General features: G+C 48.8%; 1 protein-coding gene across 4 annotated transcripts in view; it reads left to right on the forward strand.

Moving 5' to 3' along the window:
* Window positions 1-25154, forward strand: part of Sdk1 (sidekick cell adhesion molecule 1) — an 824227-nt gene that overhangs the window by 775911 nt on the left and 23162 nt on the right. For all 4 annotated transcript variants that reach the window (XM_070033470.1, XM_070033473.1, XM_070033471.1 and 1 more), the window contains 4 exons: window positions 8830-8991; window positions 9980-10105; window positions 21684-21848; window positions 24764-24901. In XM_070033470.1, coding sequence (XP_069889571.1) covers window positions 8830-8991; window positions 9980-10105; window positions 21684-21848; window positions 24764-24901 — 591 coding nt within the window. The remainder of the gene's footprint in view (window positions 1-8829; window positions 8992-9979; window positions 10106-21683; window positions 21849-24763; window positions 24902-25154) is intronic.

Here is a 25154-nt window from a genome sequence, read left to right on the forward strand (position 1 = left end):
TCCCAATAAACCATAACCCGGTACTCTTGCATCGTCAGTTCTGAACTGCATCCCAAATCAGATGTGGAAATCTGAGCAAGAAAAAGAGCAGCATGTGGGAGGCCACAGGTGATCTTCGGCACATGGCATTGGGGGTGATCTTTACACATGGATTTCAGAACCCAAGAGGGCACTGGGAGACCCCAACTGATGTCGCCGTTGCCAGGGCATGTTGTTCTCCCCAGGGCCTGGGGCATGTGACCAGCCACTCACCCCTCCTCCCTGCACAATGAGAATTCCCAGAGACCTTGCCATGCTCCCTGCCCAGGTCCCACATCTTCCCTGACACACAGGCTCTTGCTTGAGCGCACACACACACACACACACACACACACACACACACACACACACACACACACACACACACACACACACACACACACACACACACACACACACACACACACACACACACACACACACACACACACACACACACAAATAGATTCACATCACACCCAAGCCCAGGGCACAGACATCTTTCGCAGGACACACAAACTACATCTGATGTTCACATGAATAATTATGAACGCCATGGCTAGTCAATCCACAGGTCCTTCCTGTTCAGAGTCATTTCAGATTAGTAGCTGCCTGTCCCTCATGCCAGGTCACGACCCTCCCCCACACCCCCTCCCTCTCCCCCCTCACCCCCCCCCCCCCCGTCTTCCCTGGGCCTGCAGGCCTGGGCTCTTCATGTTTTGCCGTGGAAGCAGCTGCTCTCCGGGTGGGGAGCTCTGTGGATCAGTGGGAAATTCTGCACCACAGGAGACACTCTGCAAAGTGTGTTTGTGATCTCCACCTCAGGCACTTCTGCACCTGGGTTTCTATAAACCTGCCATCACCCCAGCCTCCCAGAGTAGGGGAGTCCCCCACACTGCTGAGTTCTCCTGCTGGGGCCAGGATTTCTGTTTCTGCCTCCATAGGAAAGTCAGAGCATTTGAAAGGTATGGCCAAGCACCTATGCTCCCAGTGTTCCGCACACCTGTAGCTGTCTGTGGACTGTAGACACAGACCCGCCAAGAGTGGCACAGTCATGGGCACTCAGTGCCAGGCTGGCCCTGTATTGCACAAGGACCACTCGTTTGCTTTTTTTTTTTAATTGTTTTTCATTTGTTAGCTTTTTATGGAGAAAGTAGGCTGGGACCCTTTCATTCCTGTGCCCCTCGAGAGCTGCATCTTGAGAGCTAGGAGAGGTGAGAATGGAACCCAGTGGGCCAGTCCCTGTGTGGAGATCTGGACTGCCACGGTGGAGGGTGGGGGGAGATGTCAGGAGGCCTCGTGTTTCTGAACTGTGAAGGTTACAGAGAGAAACAGGCTCCAAGGATTCCTTAAGGCATCGCATATTCCAAATTGCTGGCTGCACAGCTGGGTGTGGCCTTGTCCCTCCAGGGTGATGACAGGTGTGATCACATGAGTCACAACCATTTTCGCCTGTGTTCACAAGTGCTAAGACCAGCTGTCACCAGCACTGAGAGAGCTGGCTCCTTCTTTCCATCTATGCTGGATATCCCTGGCTTCTGTGCCCGGAGCAGGAGGGGGCTGAGCTCTGAGTGCCTGGCAGCCCTCGTGGTTGGAAACAAGCCAGCCAGACCCCTGGTGTCTGACCTGTTGTCTGATCCCAACCTCCTGTGCGCACCTCATGGCAGATCCCACAGCACTGGTGGCAGGAAGTGCCTGGCCCAGCACCATGACCCTAGTACTCAGCTCCAGGGCCCCCAGGCCTCCTCTACTCCCACACAGACCCCACCACACCCCACGCCTCTGTCCCTGGTCCAGTCAGTGGAGAGGCTACCTGCTTGGCCTCAGACAGCAGGCCACAGGCTGGCTTGGGACAGAGCTCACCAACCAACTCCCAGTACCCTCTGGGGACCTGTGAGCCGCAGGAGTCCCCACCCACTACAGATGGCAGCAGTTTTTTCCCACCTGACCATTCACCTGCATGGATGGATGCTTTTGTTAGGACTCTGTCAGAACAAGGCCCAGGCTGCCACACAGAGTGAAGGAAGATCAGCCAATAGAAGACCAACAACAGTCTGGGACCAAATGGGACCAATGGAAGTCTGCTGCACAAGAGGGCTTCCCCCAGATGCATTAGCTCTACCTGCTTCTGAGCCCCTCCTCGGCCCTTCCCCTAGGAGCAGTGGCTGAGAGCATCACCCTAGTGCTTACACCACCTGGGCCCTGGATTGTCACTCAGGGTCACTCCCTGTGATAACTTGGGGCTGGTACAGCCATTGTGACTGCACCAGTGATCAAACATACATCTGCAGAGCCAGGCACAGAGGGCACGCCTGTAATCCCAGTGCTTAGGAGGCTTGTTCCTCCCTCCCAAAAGAAACAAAACAAGCCAACCTCAAAGCATCAGCACGTGGGATATTCCGATCCTCCCACTGTGTGTGGAACCTGGCCACCACACAGATTTTCCTGAGAACCCTGCAGATGGTCCACAGGCGCATGCAGGGACCACATAGAACCTGCTTCTCCAGCAAAGACTCACCGAGTGCTGCAGTCACAGGGCTGAGCCCAGCCAGGATGATCCCCTAGGGCCAGCCCTGGCAGAGGTCTGCTCAGCAGAGCACGAGCCAAGGTGAATGGCAGCCTTTTCAAGAGCCTGGATTTGGCATGGTTTGATACCAGCCATATGTGAGGTTGAGAACAGGACCCGGATTCTGTGTAGATTGCAGAGCTCTGCTTACTTAATGCATCCAACAATAGCAGCCAAGCAGTATCCTTACCACAGACCTGGCTTCCAGTTCAGCCTTGCTCTCCAGAGACACTGCCAGCCACCTCAGAACAGACAGGAAACCAGGACAACAGAGATCTAGTATCATGCCCAGCATCACACAGGAAAAGGTAGCAGGCTGAGTTTAGATTCCAGATCTTCCATTCCAAGTAGTCCCTTACTTGCTGCCTCTGCCAATCTACAAAGAACCGGCTCAGGGCAGAATGGCAGACAGGGAGCGCCTGACCTATGGGTTGAGGATAAGGAGGAGGCAGACACTCCTTGAGTACATGATGCTGTGGAGTAGCTGAGAAATGCCAGAACTCAGAGTCGATGCTGGTCAAGGGAAAGGGCACGGACCAGAGACAATGATGGCCCAAACCCAGAAGGCTCTCTGGACCTCCCTGCTACCAGGCTCAGTCTCTGCAGTCCTGCCTCCCGTTTTCCAGGCCAGCTCCTGCCCAACAGCCACAGGCTCTGACTCCCGAGCCTGCCCTAGTATGTCTCCCCATGGCCAGGCACAGCTGTGGCACACCCTCCTCTTTCTCCTCCTTGCTAGACTCTAGGTTTTCCAACAGGAAACTAGGAAAGAATAACTCCCTCTTACACGGTTTGCAATGTTTCTAAATACTGCCAATGCCATTCACTGCTCAGAGACATAATTGCAAACATAAAGAATATATCAGGCATCTTTTGGGGGGACTAAAATTAACTTCACTGTCTTTAGTAATGGTGGTTCTTTTGTGAAGATTACCAAGGATAAAAGAGGGGTGTTAGGGGAGGGGTGTGTGTGTGTGTGTGTGTGTGTGTGTGTGAATTGCTATAAACTCCAAGTGTGTTTTGGAGACAGAATCTTTTTTTTGGGGTGGGTCATGGGGCTTGAACTCTGGGCCTGAGCACTGTCCCTCAGCTCTTCAGCTCAAGGCTAGCACTCTACCACTTGAGACACAGCACCACTTCCGTTTTCTGGTGGTTTATTGGAGAAGAGTCTCATCGACTTTCCTGCCTGGGCTGGCTTTGAGCCATGATCCTCAGATCTCAGACTCCTAAGTAGCTAGTATTAAAGGTGTGAGCCACCGGCACCTGACTCTTTTTTTTTTTTCTGATCAGTTGTGGGGCTTGAACTCTGGGCCTGGTTGCTGTCCCTGAGCTCTTCAGCTCAAGGTGAGCGCTCTACCATTTGAGCCACAGCACCTCTTCTGGTTTTTTGGTGGCTAATTGGAGAGAAGAATCTCATGGACTTTCCTCCCCCGGGAAGCTTTGAACTGTGATCCTCAGATCACAGCTTCCTAAGTAGTTAGGATTACAGGCTTGAGCCACCACCACCCGGCTGAAGACAGAATCTTTATTTTTTTTTAATTTATTTATTTTGTCTATTCTAAATCACTATAGAGTCTGTGTAGTTCAGCCCTGGATAATTAAGTTACAGGAACATTCAAATAAATGAGCAATAACTGTCCTTATTATTCTCCTAAAATTGACTGGATTGTAAAGGAAATGAGCCAGGTGCTATTGGTTCATGCCTGAAATCCTAGCTACTCATGAGGCTGAGATCTGAAGATGGGAGTTCAAAGCCAGGAGGAAACTCCATGAGACTCATCTCCAATTAATCACCAAAATGAGCAAAAAGCTCAGAGACAGCGCCCAAGTGCTAAGTTCAAGCCAAGGAAGGAATGAAGGAAGGAAGAAGGAAGGAGGGAGGGAGGAAGGAAGGAAAGGGAGGGAGGAAAGGGAGGGAGGGAGGGAGAGAGGAAAGGGAGGGAGGGCTGGAGACAGAATCTTTAAAATGTAGTAAATGTGGGAAGAAGGAGAAGGAGAAAAGGAAGAAGAAGAGGAGCAGGAAGAGGAGGAGAAAGAAGAGGAAGGGGAGCAGGGGGAGGAGGATCACACAACAATTTCTCCTGCAAGTGAGTGCTGGTGAGATGCTTGGACTGATTTTTCTGACACAGTGCCCAGTGAAGCCAAGGGAAGCAGAGAGAGCACAGCCAGTACCCGTGGGGTCCCTCCAACACAGCCCTCACTCATCCTGTGTGTACAACTGATCCCTGGCCAGACTCTGTCACTACAGAGCACCCCCTGAAAGCCCCTGGAGCACACCCCACTGGGAGCACCAACCATCAGTACTAGCCCCCTGGGAGCACCAGCCATCAATATCACCCCTTGGGAGCACCAACCTTCATTACCACACCACCCCCTGGGAGCACCAGCCACCAGTACCACCTCTCTAAGAGCACTAGCCATCAGTAATACCACCCCACTGGGAGCACCAGTCATCAGTACCACCCCCTGGGAGCATCATCATTCAGAATACCAGTAACTGGAGCACCACTACTCAACTCAAGCCCCATGGGTCTCAGAGTCCCACTCTGCCTGGAGCCCAGAGCCTTGGAGCACTGAGCCAGATTCTTGGGAATCTGATTTTATGGCAGAGCTATTTTTATGTTTTTAAAAATGTTTTAAACAGTAGTATTTTATAGGATTGCACCCTGAGGCTTGGTAGTGCAGGGTATGGTTTAAAAATTGACTAAATAAATAAAATTCTGACACACTTGAGATGGCAGAGAGGCCAGGCTGGCTGTACCTCCTGGTGGGATAGAATTTATAAAATCTGTACATGGGTTTGTTTGTGCTCCAGGGAGAATGAAGGCAGAAAAGAGTTGCTAGCAGAATAACTTTACCTCTGGCAGAACCCAGCTTGATTGTGGATGGAAATCACTGTGGACCTGGTCATCCTGCAACTCCTTTCCCAAACAGACTATGAGGTTGAGGTCTGGGTCTCTGGGCAGAAATGGATGATTTTTTCCTTTTTTTTTTTTCATTTGTTTTTCAAAAACAAATATGGAGGGAAATAGTCCCAAGTGAGCCATCAGTGGCTCACACCAGTAATCCCAACTATTCAAGTTGCTGAGATCTAAGGACTGCGATTTTTGAAGCCAGCCCAGACAAGATAGTCAGTAAGACTCTTATCTATAATTAACCATCAAAAAGGCAAAAGTAGAGCTGTGGCTTAAGTGGTAGAGTACCAGGATTCAACATAAAAGCTAAGCAACAGTACCTAGGCCCAGAGTTCAACCTCCAGGACCAGAAAAAAAAAAAAAGCAGCCCTCACTGGGCACTAGTCATTCATACGTGTAATTTTAATTCTAGCTACGTATGACTCTGAGTCTGGAGAAAAGGAATCACATTTCTAGCCCAAGGAAGTTCTCTGAGACCTCTTTTCAACCCATAAGTAGACATGGTGGTGCATGCCTGTCATCCTGGTTGTGCATGAATACATGCCCAGACAGGAAGCAAGACCCTATCTCAACAAAAAAAAAGCACACACACACAAAAAGCACAAATCAAGTCTGGAAGAATGGCTCAGCAGTGGATTGGCTGCCTAGCAAATGGGTAGCCCTGAGTTCAACCTCCAGTAAAACCAATAATAATAAATATAAAAATAAAATGAAATAATAGTAATAGTAATAATGAAGGCATAATACAAAAAGTGAAGTGGCTTGGAAACACACATTTTGGTGACCTTGAGGATTTTCTCAGATGGCTTTGACCGCTCACTGTAGTGAGAAGCACTTTGGTGTCTCTGAAACATAATCTTGGTGTGTGAAAGGGGTTAGACAGCAGCCCAGGTCCTCCAGCACCCTGGCACTGTGTCCTGGATGGCCGGCTTGAGCAGCTGGACCCAGGATGAGAGGCACTGCCACAACTGGGGCTTTTCTCAGTGCTCTGTACCCAGATCGGGGTGGAAGATGGCGTCTGCTCACTGTCCCAGAAGGATCTGTCCTCTGAGCAGTCCTGTCATTGAAAATTGAGTTAGTGTCTATATATATATATATATATATATATATAATTCAAACTTATTTAACCAAACTATCCCTTCTTCCTTCAGGGAAACTGCAATATTTATATCATCTTCCGTATTTGCACTTTCCCCCAAAATATTAAAAATCTCCATTTTGTAATTATACAATAATTATCCTACACCACAGTTTGGGCTACCTCAAATCAACCATGGCTTTAAAATATTAAATTCCAGGGGCTGGGAAGGTGGCTCAGTGGTAGAGCGCTTGCCTTGCATGCATGAGGCCCTGGGTTCGATTCCTTAGCACCACATAAGCAAAAAGAAAAAAGCCAGAAGTGGCGCTGTGGCTCAAGTGGTAGAGCGCTAGCCTTGAGCTGAAGAGCTGAGGGACAGCGCCCAGGCCCAGAGTTCAGGCCCCACGACCGGACCCCAAAAAAAAAATTAAATTCCAGACAGAAACAATTTATAAGTTCAGTACTGAGGCTTGAACTCAGTGCCTGGCACTCTTAGCTTTTATTATTTAGTTAGTTCGTTGTTTTTGTTGTTGTTGTTTTTTGGGGTGGGGGAGGTTTGTCGGTCATAGTGCTTGAACTCTGGGCCTGGGCGCTGTCCCTGAGCTCTTCAGCTCAAGGCGAGCACTCTACCACTTGAAAACCACTTCTGGTTTTCTGGTGGTTTTATTGCAAGGACTTTATTGCCTGGGCTGGCTTTGATCCTCAGATCTCAGCCTCCTAAGTAGCTAGGATTACAGGCATGAGCCACAAGAATCCAGCTTTCTTAGTTAGCTTTTATAGTCACAGCTGGTACTTTGCCACTTGAATCAGGCCTTCAGTCCAGCTTTTTTGCTGGTTATGTGAAAATGGAGTCTCATAGACTTTTTTCTACCCACTTGACTTAGAAATGTAATCCTCCAGGTCTCAACCTCCTAAGTAACTAAGATTACTGGTTGAGCCACCATCGCTGGCCAATGTGTAAGTCTTAAATTATGTGTCATCATGAGTACTGATGAATGAACATGGATCCGCTGTTCCACCCAGGATGGGACTCATGCCTTTGTCAGCATGTCTACTCTGTACCCACTAGCCACCAGCTGGTCACTCAGTTATATCATCTCCATTACATCATCCATCATAGTAAGCAGGCTTGTATGCTGGTCAGCTCATTTCACTTCAGGATAGCCCTGAAGTTCAAGAGCTCCAGGCCATAAGCGAACAAACTCATGCAGATGGGGTGCTAGTTTATATAACATTGGGGACCTAGCTGTAGGGTGCCACCCGGATTGCAGGTATCCTCCGTGGTCCTGAGCCCTGTACCCCATAGATAAACATGCTCCTGTGGCAAATTCACCAGCAACACTTGCACATCATGCATTTTGTGACGTATTTTCTGGGGAGACTTGTCTCTCCGGTCATCATTCTTAGGATGGAGAGGGGGGCTCTGAGGGCAACAAATGGATCTCCCATTATCTGTGCTTGCAGGCCTATGGGTGATTTGCTCCAGTTATTTGATTCTGACCATCCACAGGTCAGCCAACCCAATGAAGCCGCCCACCCCTCATGGAGGAAGCCACCTTTTAACTAGATCAGGCATATTCCTCTATCTTTTCTACACTCTTCTTTCCTTCCTGACTGAATCAGGAGGCTCACATTTGCCTACAAAGTGACACAGGACTTTGTACGGCTCTGAAAACCCATCCTGAAGCCAGGCAGGTGACACCCCTCCCTATGGTGTTCACCGGCTGCTGGGCTGCTCCAGCCTGCTGGCTCATGAGGTCCGCACAGCCTCTTGTGTCATGGGCTTGGATTTTTTTTTCCTTTGTTAGTACCACTTATCAAGCTTAGATTCTAATTACACTTATCTGGGTTGAAAATTGGCCATGATCACCACTTAAACTCCTCGTAATTGTAAAAAAATACTTCCATCACCAACCACAGGGACTGTTTCTCTTGTTATAAAAACAGATGGGAGCCGGGTGCTGGTGGCTCACACCTGCCATCCTAACTGCTCAGGAGACTGAGATCTAAGGATCATGGTTCAAAGCCGTCCTAGGCAGGGAAGTCCATGAGACCCTTATCTCCAATAAACCACCAAAAGAGCTGGAAGTGGAGCTGTGGCTCAAGTGATAGAGCACTAACCTTGAGCAAAAGAGCTCAGGGACAGCACCTAGGCCCCAAGTTCAAGCCCCAGGACATACACACACACAGATACTCACCTGCTTCCTGTCGCTCAGCCCCCCACCCTCTGCTTTCCTTCCCTTTGGCTGTTCCAGGGGTGAGCAAGGTGGTCACTGTGGATGTAAAGGGGAACTGGCAGCGCTGGCTGAAGGTACGAGACCTCACCAAGGGAGTGACCTATTTCTTCCGTGTCCAAGCTCGAACCATCACCTATGGGCCAGAACTCCAAGCCAATGTCACAGCTGGGCCGGCCAAGGGTAAGGATGTGGAACTCCACGCAAGAGATGGGGTGTCCCTGGCTTCACACTTCCTTGAGTTCAGGACTTGCCTTCACTCTCAGCTGAGTGTTGGCTGGAGATGCTCAGGCATGTGAATGTCCCTGGGTTTCAAGTTCATAGTTGTTAGGCATATAAAATTTGGTTTGTCTTCTGAGAAAAAAATCTTGGTGATGGGAAGTAAGTGGGGATTGGAGGTATGCCTCAGATCACAGAGTACCAGCCAATGTGAATAATAATAATTAATAATAATAAAAATAAGTGAATTTAATTTTTGAAGTAAAGACACAAGAAAATCCTCAAGTGTTTATACATGTCAATAGAAGGCCTCACCTTGCCACTGATCACATGTAGACAACGGAGTGGTGTTTAGAAGGGGCTGCCGAGTATGGTATTACACTCCTATGATCCTGGCTACTGAGGAGGTGGAGGTAGGAAGATCATAGTTTCAAGACCAGCCTAGACAAAGTGCAATACCCTATCTGAAAAATGAACTAAAACAGAAAGATATGGAAGTGTGGCTCAAGTGGTAAAACACCTGCCTAGCAAGCACAAGCCCCTGAGTTCAAAACCCAGTATCAGCCAGGCATCAGTGGCTCACACCTGTAATCCTAACTACTCAGGAGGTTGAGATCTGAGGATAGTAGTTCAAAGCCATCCTAGGCAGGAACATCTGTGAGACTCTTATCTCCAATTAACTACCTGAACACTGGAAGTGATGCTGTGGCTCAAGTGGTAGAGTATTCACCTTGAGCTGAAGAGTTCAGGGACAGCACCCAGGCTCAGAGTTCAAGCCCTACAACACACACACACACACACACACACACACACACACACACACACACACACACACACACACACACACACCAGTACTGTCAAAAAGGAAGAGAAAAAAATGAAACCTGTTGGAGCATGAGAGTCAGTTCCCTCAAGGCCAATGTCCACCCTCTCTTCTCCTTTTACCTCACAGGGTCCCCAGGGTCACCTAGAGATATCATGATTACCAAGTCTTCCTCTGAGCTGACGCTGCAGTGGACAGAGGGGAACGCCGGCGACACACCCACCACAGGCTACGTCATTGAGGCTAGACCCTCAGGTAAGGACAATTGGGCCTAGCAGCTGCTCTTGCCCCTGTGCACCTGCCCAGCCACCAGACCAGCATGACCCAAGCAATGGAATCTTAGCCAAGCTGAAGTCAATGGTCCAGGAGTTTCAGGGTCATGGCCCCTTGGCCCCATATTTCTCTACAGGGGTGAGGGAGGACCTGTGTCCAAGGAGATGCTTACGTCCCTCTCTCCTCTTCAGTCTCCATAAGCATAGCTGTACTGTTAATGCCTAGGCTTATGCTCCTGATGGTTGAGCCATGATGGTATTTGTCCTTCTCAGGAACAGGTAGGTGAGGATCAGGGCATTTACTGACATTCAGCCCCTTGGAAAGTTCCAGGAGTGTGTTCAGGGGCTGGGCTCGGGGTCCGATGCCAGCAGCCTATGGTAGGAGCAGTAGAACCCATGGACAAATGGGCTCCTGCACCTTTTAGGCTTTGGAAACCAGGTGTCAGATCCCGTCTAGCCACATGGAGAATCATCTATACCCCTCCTTCCAGCTTTCCTATCCGCTCCGCTCTCTTTACTCACACGTAGTAATTATTCATAGTGGGATGAATGGGAATGGGATTAAGCATGGTATTTTTATACATGTATATAGTGTTCATTGACCAAATGCAAGCACATCTCTGACTCCCTCTCCTCCTCCTCCTCTAACCTTCTCCCCTTTCTTCCCATCCTCCCTAACCCTCCCTTCCTCCTCCTTCCCTTTCCCCTCCCCAGTCCCTAAGAATCACAGCTCTACCTTTAGGTGGACTTAAGTTTCCATATCTGAGAGAAGATACTCAGTACTTGTTTTTCTGTGTCTGGCTTTTTTCACTTCATGTGTTCTCCATCTCTATCCATTCTGCTGCGAATGACAGAATTTCGTTTTTCTTTATGGTTGGATCATGGTGCATGGTACATGGAGAGCACAGTTTGTCTTGGTCCAGGTTTGGTGGCAGTAGGAGGTGGCTGAAGCTTAAAGAGGTGGAGTCTAGGAGGTGCTGTGTTGGTCAAGGGGAGGATGCTGATTTGCAGAGGGACTAGCACTGGGCTCCTGTGGTAGATGTTAGAAAAGAGTTAGATCACCCCCACACTGGTTGGTGTCCTGTCGTGCCAAGCATCCTTCTCTCCCAGACACAAAGTGCCATGTGTGACACAGCCAGGGACCTCACCAGACTAGAACTCATTCCTAGAACCATTCTCTGAAAGCTCCAGAACTGTGAGCTAAAGAAACCTAGATGCTTAAGAAAGAACTCAGCCTCAGATATTTTGCTACAGCATCAGAATATGGACTGATAAGCAGAGTTGGTGGATGAAATTCAGAAGATCGAGAAACTCAAATGGGAAAGAGAATGCAGATGTTTCGTCTGGACACCCTGGAAGCCAGAAGGCCAAGGGCAAGACATTGGCAGGGTTGGTTCCCACGGAATGATGAGAGGGAGAATCTGTTTCTTGCTTTTCTCCAACTTGTGATGGTTATTGGCATTTCTTGGTATTTCTTTGCTCATATATGCATCACTCCTCTCTCTGCTTTGTTTGTTTGTTTTAACTTAGGGCCCCACACTTACTAGGCAAGCTCTCTACCACTTGAGCCATGTCCCCAGCCTCTTTGTACCTTGGTTATTTTCATTTTTGTTTGTTTTGTCTTTTTCTGTGTGTGCCAGTACTGGGGCTTGAACGCAGGTTCTTGTGCTATTGCTTAGCTTTTTTTTTTTTTTCTTCAAGGCTAGCATTCTACCATTTGAGCCACATTTCCACTTCTGAATTTTTACTGGTTAATTGGAGATGAGAGTTGCTCAGATTTTCTGCCTGGGCTGGCTTTCAACTGTGATCCTTATATCTCAGCCTCCTAACTACCTAGGACTACAGGCGTGAGCTACTCACACTGGATTACCTAGTTGTTTTCAATGTAGGAACTTTGTCCAGCCAGCCAGAGCTGCAGTCTTCCAACTTGTGCTTCCCTGGTAACTGGGATGACAGGTGTGTGCCACCTCATCCAGCTACTAGTTGAGACAGACTCAGAAACTTCTATGCCAGGCTGGCCTTGAAACTCAACCCCCCCAATTTTTGCCTCCCAAGTAGCAAGGATTACAGTCTTAAGCTACCATGCCTGGCTACCTGTCTATTATTATTTCACATGGCCTTCTCTTTGTGTGTGTATCTCTGGCCATAAGTCCCTTTAACAGCCCTATCCCCAACTAGGTCATTGTGAGGCAGAGGTGGTCAGGACTTCCACACAGGAAATTGCAGCTTGGGGCAGCTGTAACTCTACCGATCTTGGAGGATGAGAAACTTCCTGGGATGTCATCAGTAGACAACATCCTACAGATAATTCATCCTACAGATAATTCTCAATGTCATGTCTACTCACCACAGCTTTGAAACAATGGTTCATTATTAAACCTTCCAGAACTTTTTTTTTTTTTTGTCAGTTGTGGGGCTTGAACTCTGGGCCTGGGCACTGTCCCTCAGCTCTTCAGCAAAAAGTGATACTGCCACTTCTGGTTTTCAGGTGGTTTATTGGAGATAAGAGTTTCATCGACTTTTCTGCCCTGGCTGGCTTTGAACCATGATTCTCAGATCTCAGCCTCCTGAGTAGCTAGGATTATAGGCGTGAGCAATGGACACCCTGCTTTCTAGACCTTCTTATCTGGTGAGTTCATAAAGAAGTATAGACTTCTTATTTGCTCCAAGGACAACAGTGGTCCTAGGCTGCCTGTGTCAGCTGTCTTCCACAAACCTGTGTGGAGCTCAGAGGAAATCACACGGTGCATACCTCTAGCTTTACCAGGAGACCGAGGTCACCAGATGTTTCCATGCACCCTGGATTATAGAAGCATCTCAATGGAGTGGGTTTCCTTCTCAGTTTTACTTTATGCATCAAAAACCCTTCTGAGCTGGAAGCTAGTGGCTCACACTTGTAATCCTAGCTACTTTAGGAGGCTGAGAGCTGAGGATCATCATTGGAAGCCAGCCCAAGTAGAGAAGTCCTTGAGAGGGCTGGGAAGTTGGCTCAGTGGTAGAGCGCTTGCCTTGTATGCCTGAGGCCCTGGGTTCGATTCCTCGGCACCACATAAGCAAAAAGAAAAGAGCCGAAGTGGTGCTGTGGCTCAAGTGGTAGAGCGCTAGCCTTGAGCTGAAGAGCTGAGGGACAGTGCCCAGGTCCAGAGTTCAGGCCCCACGACCGGACCCAAAAAAAAAAAAAAAGCTGAAATAATTAGAAACAAAGGAACATAATGCAAAGTCCTTGAGACTTTTATCTCCAATTAACCAGCTCAAGAGTGCCAGCCTTGAATGAAAATGCTAAAGGACAGCACTCAGGCTCTAAGTTCAAACCCTTGTACTGGTGCATACACACATGCACTCACATGCATGTACACACACACATATACACACACACACAGACACACACGCACACACAGACACAAGTAAACCCTTCTGAGAAGGTGTCCTTGAGAATCAGCTAATTGCCAGAGGAGTCCCTGGTGCCAAGACCAGGTTAAGCAGCTTGTGCTGGGCAGTCTGTCAAACGTGCCAAATGGCTTCTTTCTACCCAACTGCCATCTCCAAGATGACACCTGAAAACTCTCCAGGGCTATGCCTGTGAGAAGCTCCAGAGGGAGTATCCTGTGCCTCACCAGAGTCCCCCTCCTGCTAGTGATGTTGTCGTGGACAGTTACCCTTGGGGGAATGGTGAGAGCCTGGGGATCTTTCATACCCCTTCTTACAATGATTGGGACTGTACCGTGATTCCAAAGAGAAGTTCTAGAATCAAGAACCATGAGTGGACTCACCCTATTCAGTCAAGGGCACCAACATATGATGTCACCAGCCAGACACACTGCCTGATCTCAGCACCAAAGGCCTATGGACTCAGCTCCCGGCTTCCCAAGATGGGTAAGGTCTCCATTCCTAGGCTGTAAGAAGGACATCACCAGGACAGCCTGGAGGAGAAGGCTAATTGGCATGCTCTTGGGGCCTCTCCCTGGCCTCCTGCTCTCAGTGGGGTGGCCCAGCACGTGGAAATTGACCCCTAAGGAGCCCAGGCAAGATGCTAACCCCAAAGATGTCCATCTTCCTCAGTGGCATTGCTGGTTTTATGTCCAGTGTGTCACTGGACATGAGAAGGCAACTGCCAGCGCTTTCTCTTCTTCCCTCATGAGCTGAACCCCAGCAGTCTGCCGGCCCCAAAGCTTTCCATACCAAGTCGAGGAAGATACCCCCCACCCTTGTGGCTTGGGTCAGCAGCAGCACACAGCGGAATGCATGGGCTTTTTATGGATTGTCAATATTTAAACACCTTGCTGGGCCCTGGGGGCTCTGGATCTCAGCTGTCATCTATTTCAGGCCTCATTACACAGAACATTAAATGCTGTAACTTCTCATTTTCTCCACTGAAGCTCTCTGGCAAGACAATCCACAGGCGGGGGAGTGGCTTATGGAGGGTGTTAGGAGCCCAGGTTGTCAGGAAGAATAATACCCACGGGGTACTGCGCCAAGTCCCCTGTGGGTGCTCAGGGTGTGGTGCTCAGACACAGAGTCACATGGAGTTGAGACCCCATGATCCAGATGTTCTGCTTGACCTAGCATCACCCCTTCCAGACAAACCTTCACGTGGCCTTCCGGAGATGGTGCACACACCAGTGCTGTCCAGCTACAAGACATGGCCCTTGAGCTGGAGCTCAGGCATCCAGGGTGACCTCTCCCTCTTTGGTGCCTGTCATCATTTTAACCCCTGTAGAATCTGTTGAAGAGCCCCTCCCCCCCCCGCCGGCTGCCATATCCCAGGGCCATAAACCTAAGCAGTAACTAATGACACAAGGATCCAGTCAAGACACAGAGCTGTCTTGTTCCTGGAGACAGAGGTCACTGGATGTGGCCAAACATATGGCCACTGATTTCTACCAGGATGGCCAGCCCGTGCTCTCCTTTCTCTGGCTATCTGCAAGTCCTTCCACAGCCCTGTCGCCAAAGCTCTCCCAAAGGCAATCGCGGCTATGCAGTGGGTAGATGAGGGTGATTTATTTACACAAATGCTTCTGAGGCATTTTACTGTGTAGATCACAGAGCCTAATTTACATATTTACACAATAGACTGGAATGGCACTAAAGGAACTATAAATATACTTTCCTCTCCAAAGCAGCCATGAAATACATATTTAGGACGCATGCAAGGCAGGAGAACATTGCACTGCTTTTTTCACAGATGATGCTGCTAAGCCTCCAAGTGAGGGATTGGGCCTGTCTGTTGCCAGTTCTCCTGGGAGTGTGTCTGGTCCCTCCCATTTGTTCTGTTCATTGCCAATCTTTGGCATTCGGAGTTTTCAATGGAAGTAGGAGGGAAATCAGTATTTTTGAAGCAAGCATGGTAGTGCATACCTATAATCTCAGTACTCAGGAGGCAGAAGCAAGAGAAGCAAGAGTTTGAGCCCAGACTGGGGTCTATGGTAAGACTGTCTTTCCAAAAAGAGAAAAGAAGAATAAAGCCAGGTGCCGGTGGCTCACACCTGTAATCCTAGCTACTCAGGAGGCTAAGATCTGAGGATCACAGTTCAAAACCAGCCTGGGCAGTTAAGTCCTTGAGACTCTTATCTTCAATTAACCAACATAAACAACCAGATGTGGCGCCGTGTCTCAGTGGTAGAGTGCTAGCCTTGAGCTGAAGAGCCCAGGGACAGCGCCCAGGCCCAGAGTTCAAGCCTCATGACCCCTCCCTCCCCCCAAAAAGAAGAACAAAAATCCTATTTCCCACCCCCCTAACATGCACATACACACACACACACACACACACACACACACACACACACACACACACACACACACACACACACACACACACACACACACACACACACACACACACACACACACACACACACACACACACACACACACACTGAAGTCTTAATATTTGCAAAAGGTCCCAAGTCAACAGCTATGGCAGGTGAACCACAGCCAATGCTCTGCCTCATGCCTCTGCCCTTGCTGGCCTCTTGTTTTTCTCGAGGCCATGTCTGTGGCCTTTGTCAGCCTGTGGGTCCCACTCCTCTCTGGGATGGGTCCCCTTCACCTGCTGCCTCTGTATGATGACTTGCGTTGCAGGCTGTCGCTTACCTTGAACGAGAACCAGATAGAAGGCATTTTTATTAGCAGCTGCATTTAGTTCTTGTGGTTAAGCTTCGCCTGTTCCACTTAAATTCCTCGCCTAGCTTGGCCATTTATACAAAGAGAAATAGCAGCATTTAAGAAATAAACAGCTGACAGCCTTCCATTTGCTCAGAGCTCCCGGCTGACAGTCAGGTTGTTGGTTGTGTGAGTTAGCGGAACCAGAAATCTCGGGCACTGAATGACAGTTTCATTCAGCATGGAGACCCTGTTTAATTATCCGTGAAATCAAACTTTTGTATTGGCATGGCGTTTGCCCTGATACCTGCAGCTCGGTCCTGGGTGTTGGGGGGATTCATCCAGCGATACCTGGCCTCCCCCCAGACCTGCTGCTCTGAGCTCAGTTCAGGAAGGAGGTGATTATGACTCGGGGCTTGTCAGGACAGCGCCTGTGAGCAGCTGTGCCTCTCCTGTCAGGGCAGGGAGACGCTGGCGTGACACAGGAAAGCTGACTCATTCCGTCCACTGCCAACCAGACTGCTCTCCAATAGCAAAGCCTGTTTATACCAGAAGAGATGTCTGTGTTTAGATGGCTTCACTCCTAACCCGCCTCCCTCCCAAGGCTGCAGCAGCAGTGGCACTCACTGAGGAATATTTGCAAAGTCTTCATTTCCGTGGCTCCCCAGCTTTCTGAAGATCTCAGGTGGGATTTCTCTGGACAGCGTCTCCATAATGGAAGTCTGGGAAAGCATTCCTTTCCGCAGCCAGGAAGGGAGGGATGAAACTGGAGCTCATTGTACATTGTACGGACCTCCTGACTTTCCAGCACATTGATAGGACACTAGTCCAGCCTGGGGGTGGACCTCAGTCCAGAAAGTTTAGAGACAGACACCAGGAATCAATCAGTCATCCAGAGGATCAGTCACCCAGGAATCAGCTAGCCAAGAACCAATCATGTAGGGATCAATCAGCCAGGGATTACCTAAAGATCATTCAGGATCTGTCATCCATGATCAGTCACTCAGGACTGTCATCAGAGATCAATCACCTGGGGATCAGTCATGTAGGAATTGGTCATCTAAGGATAATTATCAGAGGATCGACCACCAAGGGATCAGTTATCCAGAGATCAGTCAGCCTGAAAACAATCACTCAGGAATCAATCATCCCATCCAGGAGGTCCCTTAGGACAATCATTCAGAGATCTGTGACCTGAGGATCAATCGTTCATGGATCAATCACCTAGGGGATCAATCACCCAGCGATCATCAGGAATCAGTCACCCAGGATCAGTCACTTAGGGCAATCATTCAGAGATCTGTGACCTGAAGATCAATTATTCATGGATCAATCACCCAGGGATCATCCAGAAATTATCCATGGATCTGATATCTAGGATAAGTCACTCAGGAATCAGTCATCCATCCAGGGGTCTGTCACCTGAGGATCAGTCATTCATGGATCAGTTACCCAGCAATCAACTATCCAGAGAGCAGTCAGCAAGGATCAATCACCAATCACCATGGATCACCATGGATCATCAGAAGGTCAGCCACCCAGGCCTCACCCAGGTATCTGGCTCTGCAGAGCAGCAACTGTGCTCTTTTAGCCAAGTCCTGGCTTTCTCAGGATGGTGATGCATTGGCAAGCGGAGCAGAGGAGGAAAGCAGGCTGTGCTCCCCAGCATCTCAGTGGGACGGAGTCTCCTGACCACCCCACCAGCGCTGAGTGCTAAGGATGTGGTTTTCTCTTGTGGAAGGACACAGTCCTATTGTCCTCCCCAGTGCTGACTGAGATGGAAGATCCAGGCGCTGGGGAATCTTCCTGGCGCATGGAAACTCAGTTGCACAAATCTCATTATTGCTAATAGTTCTGTAATGTTATTTTTCCTGCTAATTTGTATAGATACTTTTCTCCCTCATTGATTTATTGAGATATTTAACAGCATAATACAAATGAGAAAAACAATCCACAGTTGAGAAACAGAGCGCATACTCTGGCGGCTGCCAGGCCTTTTTCCCCCCTTACCCACTTGCAATTGTGGTGTAAATATTGCTATGGATAAATAGCCCAGTGAGTCACAACTGGAGTATAAAATGCTGAATATGCTAATTTGGGGAAGCCAGAATTAAGCAGAATAAAAATGTGAATTTTCTCCTGTTAACTCAGAACGAAATGATCTTGGTATGACTTTGCCCTCCCATTTTTGAGTGCGAATGGATTGCCAAATAAATCGTTCAGTGTTAGGATTCTATATCAATATTTCAAAATGTTTTTTTTTTTTTTAAAAAAAAGCACCCAGTTCCTGGAACTGTGACAGGGTGCTTAAAATAAAGTATGGCCTTCAGGGGATGGTAAGGAAAGAAGAGCCGCCACTCCCACACCCCCCCTCCATTCCCCACCCCCACCCCTCCCCCATCCTTGGCAGGAAAGTATTACAGAAGCAGTAATGCAGACTGAAGAGCTCATACAGAGTGCCCAGAGCTCTAGATTCTGGGTTCCTCATTTCAGTGGATTTAAACAATACTCAGTTTGCAAATCAGTATTTTTTTTTTGCAAGTCAGTATTTTTGTCTTTAGGCTTTTACAACATTAAATTCTTTTTTTTTATTATTTTTATTTTTGTCAGTTTGGGGGCTTGAACTCAGGTCATGGGCACTGTCCCTGAGCTCTTTTTAGCTCGAAGTTAGCACTATCCCACTTTGAGCCACAGCACTACTTCTAGTTTTTGAATGGTCAATTGGAGATAAGAGTCTCGTGGGGACTTTCCTGTTTGAGCTGGCTTCATACTGCAATCCTCGCAAGTAGCTAGGATACAGGTGTGAGCCACCAGCATCCAGCATTAAATTACCTTTTTTAAGAAGGAAAGTAACAGTCCATAATTGCTTCAACATTAAAAGCCCTTGAAACAATGACTTGTTCAATTGTAATATGCACGAAATAAAATGATAGTGGTCATTGCTTACTGAGGCCCTGAGAGAGGCCATGGAATGTAAAGATTGGTGTGTGAATGGATGGGTAGGTAGATAATAGATGTGTGGATGGGTAAGCAATGAGTAGATGAGTGGATAAGTGGATGGATAAATGAATGGGTGGGTAAGTGGATGGGTGGATAAGTCAATGGATGGATGGGCTGGGCACTAGTGACTCAGGCTAGTTATCCTAGCTACTCACGTTTCAAAGCTAGCCTGGGCAAGAAAGTCGTAAGACTCTTATCTCCAATTAACCAACAAAAAACTGGAAATGGAGCTGAAATTCAAGTAGTAGAACACCAGGCTTCAGCAAAAAAGCTAAGGAACACTGCCCAGACCCTTAGTTCAAGCCCTAGTAGGAGCGCATGTGCACACATGTGCGTGAGCGCACGCACGCACACACACACACACACACACACACACACACACACACAGTAGATGGATGAATGAATGGGAAAAGGGAGGGAGGAAGGGAAAGAGGGTAGAGGAAAGAAGAGTGATATTTATTGAACTCTTAAAAAATTCAAGAGCCTTGCCAGGCACCAGTGGCTCATGTCTGTAATCCTAACTACTCAGGAGGCTGAGATCTGAGGATCACGGTTCAAAGCCAGCTCAGGCAAGAAAGTCGGTGAGACTCTTATCTCCAATTAACTACTAGAAAACCAGAAGTGGCGCTGTGGCTCAAGTGGTAGAACACTCGACTTGAGCTGAAGAGCTCGGGTACAGTGTCCAGGCCCAGCATTCAAGCCCCACCCCCGACCAAAAAAAAAATTCAAGAGCCTTACATGAATACGAATGTGACCCCCATGGAGGAGGAGAAGTAAAGGGGCACGCCAGCCTGCTCCCAATGTCCTTATGCAAAATTTACATACGAAGATATATACCACTTCAACAACCAGTCTGTGTGTGAACCTTAATAGTTTAGGTAGGGGGAAGAAAAGCACTTTTAAGTTATGACTTGCCACTTTGACGTTAATCCTGTGATAGGTGTCTTGATGAGAACTGACTGTAAGTGTAAATATTTTGACTTCATTTATCTGCCTGTGCCTTTAAAATCACTCACATCTACTCCTTCATTAACCTGTGCCTATAAGGACTTCCACTGGGGTGAACTCTTAAGTCCTTTGCAAATAGTCTTCCACCCAGGCACATTTCCTCCCGTTTATGGTAGACTTACCTGTCCCTGTGCTCACACTGAGGTGTGGGATCTGAGGCTCAGTTGCCTTCAGGCCCCATAAAGCTGTCAGCACATGCTCATGCATATTCAGATCGCTCTTCCTCCCCACGTCTCCTGCTTTTCAAAGTATCACGTACCTGCGACTATAAAAGAAAATATAATTTGTGAAGGATTGCTACTTCAAATGAACACTTTGGGCTCAGAGCCTACCTTTTAGCAAACAGCCTCCTCAGGGAGCAAATTTATACTTGATTTTACAAACACTCGTGTTGTGCTTACTATGTGTGAAACACTGCTGTAAGCACTATGTAAACAAAAGACGTGTTTAATCCTCAAAGCAAACCTACAGTATAGATGCATTGGTTAACATTGTGCTGCAGATGAGGCCCAGAGAGGTTCAGGACTCTGCCTGAGGTCACACAGGTCATGAGCAGAGTAAGCCCTGCACCAGGGCTGTGTACCTCCATATTCTGTCTGATCCATAGCCAGGTGCTGTGAAGTCTTTAGTTTTGTTGTTATGTTGATGATCTTATTACTTGTTTGCTCTAGGGACCTCATCTAAGAGAGTCTCCCAGTATGTGGCCTTTTGTAACAGGTTTAATTTCCTTAGTGCTTAGAGTCTTCAGGGCTCATCCCTGCTGTGACATGTCAAAATGGTCAAAATGTCTTTTCTTGCCAGGCACTGGTGGCTCGTGCCTGTAATCCTAGCTACTCAGGAGGCTGAGATCTGAGGATCACAGTTCAAAGCCAACCCCAGGCAGGAAACTCCGTGAGACTGTTATCTCCAAATAATAATTGGAAAACCAGAAGTGGCATTGTGATTCAAGTGGTAGAGTGCTCCCCTTGAGCTGAGGGACAGCACCCAGAGTTCAAGCCCCACGACCAACAAAAAAAAAAAAAAAAAAAAAGTCCTTTCTTTATAAGCCTGTGTCATATTCCCTTGTGGACATACTCCATGTTTTAGTTTGTCGATCCGTGAACACTTAAAATTGTTTCTGCCAGCGCCAATGGCTCACACCTGTAATCCTAGTTACTCAGGAGGCTGAGATCTGAGGATCGAGGTTCAAAGCCAGCCCAGGCAGGAAAGTCCCTGAAAATCTTATCTCCAATAAACCACCAGAAAACCACAAGTGGTGCTGTAGCTCAAGTGGTAGAGTGCTAGTCTTGAGCTGAAGAGCTGAGGGACAGCGCCCAGGCCCAGAGTTCAAGCCCCACGACCAACAAAAAAAAAAAAAAAAAAAAAAAAAATTGAGCAATGACGCAAGCTCCAGGTAGCAGGGCTGGTATCTGGGAGGAGAACCAGCCTGACCTCCAACATGCTTCCCTTTGCAGATGAAGGTTTGTGGGACATGTTTGTGAAGGACATTCCCCAGAGCACCACTTCCTACACCGTCGGCCTGGACAAGCTCCGGCAAGGGGTGACGTACGAGTTTCGGGTGGTAGCTGTGAACAAGGCCGGCTATGGGGAGCCCAGTAGCCCTTCCACAGCAGTGTCAGGTAGGGGCCCTTCCAGGGCACTGGAGAGGAACAGCCCTTTTTCCACAGGAAGAAGGGGTAATTAGACCCATGCAACCACCATCTGCTCATCCATCCATCCACCCACCCACCCATCCATCCATCCATCCATCCACCCACCCACCCATCCATCCGTTTATCCATCCACCCACCCATCCATCCATCTACCCATCTATCCACTCATCCATTCACCCATACACACGTACATACATACATACTCACATGCATCATATATCAGTGCATCAGTGAGAGGAGAGGGCAGTGCTAAATTTTGGCCAGGCACTCCCCAGTCTCCAAGCTGCTAGGGAAGCGACACAGGAGTGTGGTTAGGGGTCTCTGTGGTGTGGCCAGTGCCAAAAAGAACTCAGACTTCAGAGCCACCCCCAGTGTCACCTGTGATGACACCTTACAGGCAGGTTGAGAGTCTCGGCCACCTTGCGATTTTTTTACTCTAGATCTTCATTTTTTATGAAGTCTGAGACATATGCCAGAGTGAGTGGGAACAGTGTGAGGCCAGCATTGCCCCTTTGAGAAAACAGTGGTCCAGTGAGCAGAGTCCAGTGAGTTTGTAATAAATGAAAATTAGAAAAAATAAAGCTGAGCTCCAGTGGCTCATGCCTGTCATTCTAGCTACTCAGGAGCTTGAGATATGAAGATCAAGTTCAAAGCCAGCCCAGGCAGGAAAGTCTATGAGACTCTCCAATTAAACATCAAAAAGCCAGAAGTGGAGCCGTGGCTCAGGTGAGACAGCACCAGCTTTGAGTGAAAAAGCTCAGGGACAGTGCCAGTTCTAGCCCCAGTACCAAGGGAGACGGGAAAGAGAGAGGAGGAAGAATGGGAGGAAGGAGAGGGAGAGAGAGAAAAAGGAGAGGGAGGGAGGAAGAGAGAAAGAGAGGAAGGGGAAGGAGAGAGAAAAAAGAGAGAGAGAGAGAGGGAAGGAAGAAAAGAAGGGGAGAGGGAAGGAGGGAGGGAGAGAGCAAAAGAAAATAATTAGGGTAACATTGTCCAAAAAGGAATATACTCTTTACCTGAAACTATAACCCCTCTGTTCATCAGAGGGGTTTAAAAACATTTTAAAAAAGAAAAGAATTTGAAATAATGATAGCAGTACTCATTTGCTTATTTTTTTTAATTTAAATGTGCCCCAAACGGCACAGAACAGGGTCAGGAGCCCCCCAGCACCCATCTCCCCAGATCACTAGTTGAAGAACCACTTTATTAGGTTCTGTATGGAAAAGTCACATGAAGCCATTCCAGAGCCACGTGACTAAGTCCACAGGCACAGCTGATGGCAGAGTGGCTCAGTGGTTGTGCCCAGTCCCTTCCTGGGCGTCGTGTCTTGGCATGTCTCTGAGATCTTGCATCCAGAGCTGCCCAGCCTCCACCATCACCCACTGGCCTGGCCTCAAGATGCCAGCTGTACCATGGGGGTCCTTTCCCACAGTGAGAAGCCCACAGGCCAGGTCCACAGCTGGGCCTGCTTCTGTGCCCTGGAGGCAGGGGGGGGCGTAGCTGGGATGTGTCAACCTTCTTAGATGACGTATGGAAGACACAGCCTAAAAACCCGCTTCTATCTTCTAGATTCAAAATACTATCATCACCTAAGAACCCTGTGGTGTAACATTATCCAAAGCCAATTTCCCACTTTCTTTATCCATCCAGTGAGATGGTAAACACCAGGTAGATGTGCTTTCTGTGGTTTGGGCCACTGGAGGCAGCCCTGGGCTTTGCCTGTGAGAGGCTCTGTGGTGGCGGGCCCCCCTCCCATGCCAGAGCCAGGTCTCCCACAGAGAAGCACCTGAAAAGCACAGAGGGGACCCCAGGGCTACTGGGCACCCACTGAGAAGCTATTTCCCATTTTTCTGTTCTTACTAAAGAGAAGAAAAGCGAAGGAAGAGTCTGCTTTTGCCAAAGCAGCTTTTACACAAAACCCTTTCTCAACTCCGTTTTTCTAAAGGCGCAAAATACATAAAGCACAGTCCTGCCTGGAAGCCAGGGCTCCAGTCAGATAGAGGAAGCTCACAGGTAGACAGCTGACAGAACTGGGGAGTGCCCGCAGGTGACAGCCAGGGCGAGATGGGATCCCAGGACCCCAAGGATAGTACATGCTTATAATCCCAGCTACTGGGAACAGAGTAGGAAGACTGCAATCTGAGACCCGCTCAAACCAAAGCTTGAGATCCTATCTGAAAAGCAAACCAGCCAGCCGGTGGCTCACACCTATAATCCCAGCTACTCAGAAAGCTGAGCTCTTGAGGATTAAGGTTCAAAGCCAGCCCAGGCAGGAAAGTCCCTGAGACTCCTATCTCCAATTAACCTCCAGAAGACCGGAAGTGAGCTGTGGCTCAAGTGGTAGCTTATTCACCTTGAGCTGAAGAGCTCAGGGACAGCGCCCAGGCCAGAGTCCAAGCCCCACAACCAACAACAAAAAAACAAACAAACAAACAAACTAAAGCAAAAAATGACTGGGGCTGTGGCTCAAGTGACACACTGTTCATCTACTCAGCACAAAGCCTGGACTTCAGTCCCCAGTACTGCAAAAGGAGCGAGGAGGCACAGGAAGGTGCTGCTCGTGGCAGGCAAGCTCAGGGTCCTCAGCAGGTCCCCAGGGGTGATGCAAGGTGGGTGTGAGGAGAGTGGAGCGAGCAGGAGAGTTGGGTTGCTGTGGTGTGGTTAAGAAGTGGTGAAGGTGGTGACTGAGGACGGGCTGGCTGGGGAAGCCCCCAGGAGAGCTCACGTCATCCTAGGCAAGATGCCAGCGGATCGGCAGGGCCAGGATTTATAGATCTCCAGGCCCGGAGGAGCTGACTGTATAGAAAAAGTCGGGGAGTGGGGAGGAGGGTGGCTGTGGCTGCATCCCCAGCCCACCCTCAGCACTCGGGTGGCCTTTCCCACAGCTCAAGTGGAAGCCCCATTCTACGAGGAGTGGTGGTTCCTGCTGGTGATGGCGCTGTCCAGCCTGCTCATCATCCTGCTCGTCGTGTTCGCCCTGGTCCTGCACGGGCAGCACAAGAAGTACAAGAACTGCGGCGCAGGTATGTCGGCCTCCATGCTGGTCCGGAGCGGGGTTTGGCCTTTGCTTTTCTCTCCCAGATCAGGCAGTGTCCCCATTTGTCTATCTGGGAAAAGCAGCCTAGGTGAGACTCGGGAAGAACCAAACAGCCAGAGAGCTGCTGAGCCTGCTCCAGCCCCCATGAAAGCTGTGGGTGTTGGAGTCACTCGCATCCCTGAGACTCCAGTCCTCCTTCACACCCTGGCTCAGACGCTCTAGTGTTTTAAACACAATCA

This window comes from Dipodomys merriami, unplaced genomic scaffold (genome assembly GCF_024711535.1).
Source record: "Dipodomys merriami isolate MVZ:Mamm:240054 unplaced genomic scaffold, mDipMer1.0.p SCAF_22, whole genome shotgun sequence".
Taxonomy (NCBI): Eukaryota; Metazoa; Chordata; class Mammalia; order Rodentia; family Heteromyidae; genus Dipodomys; species Dipodomys merriami.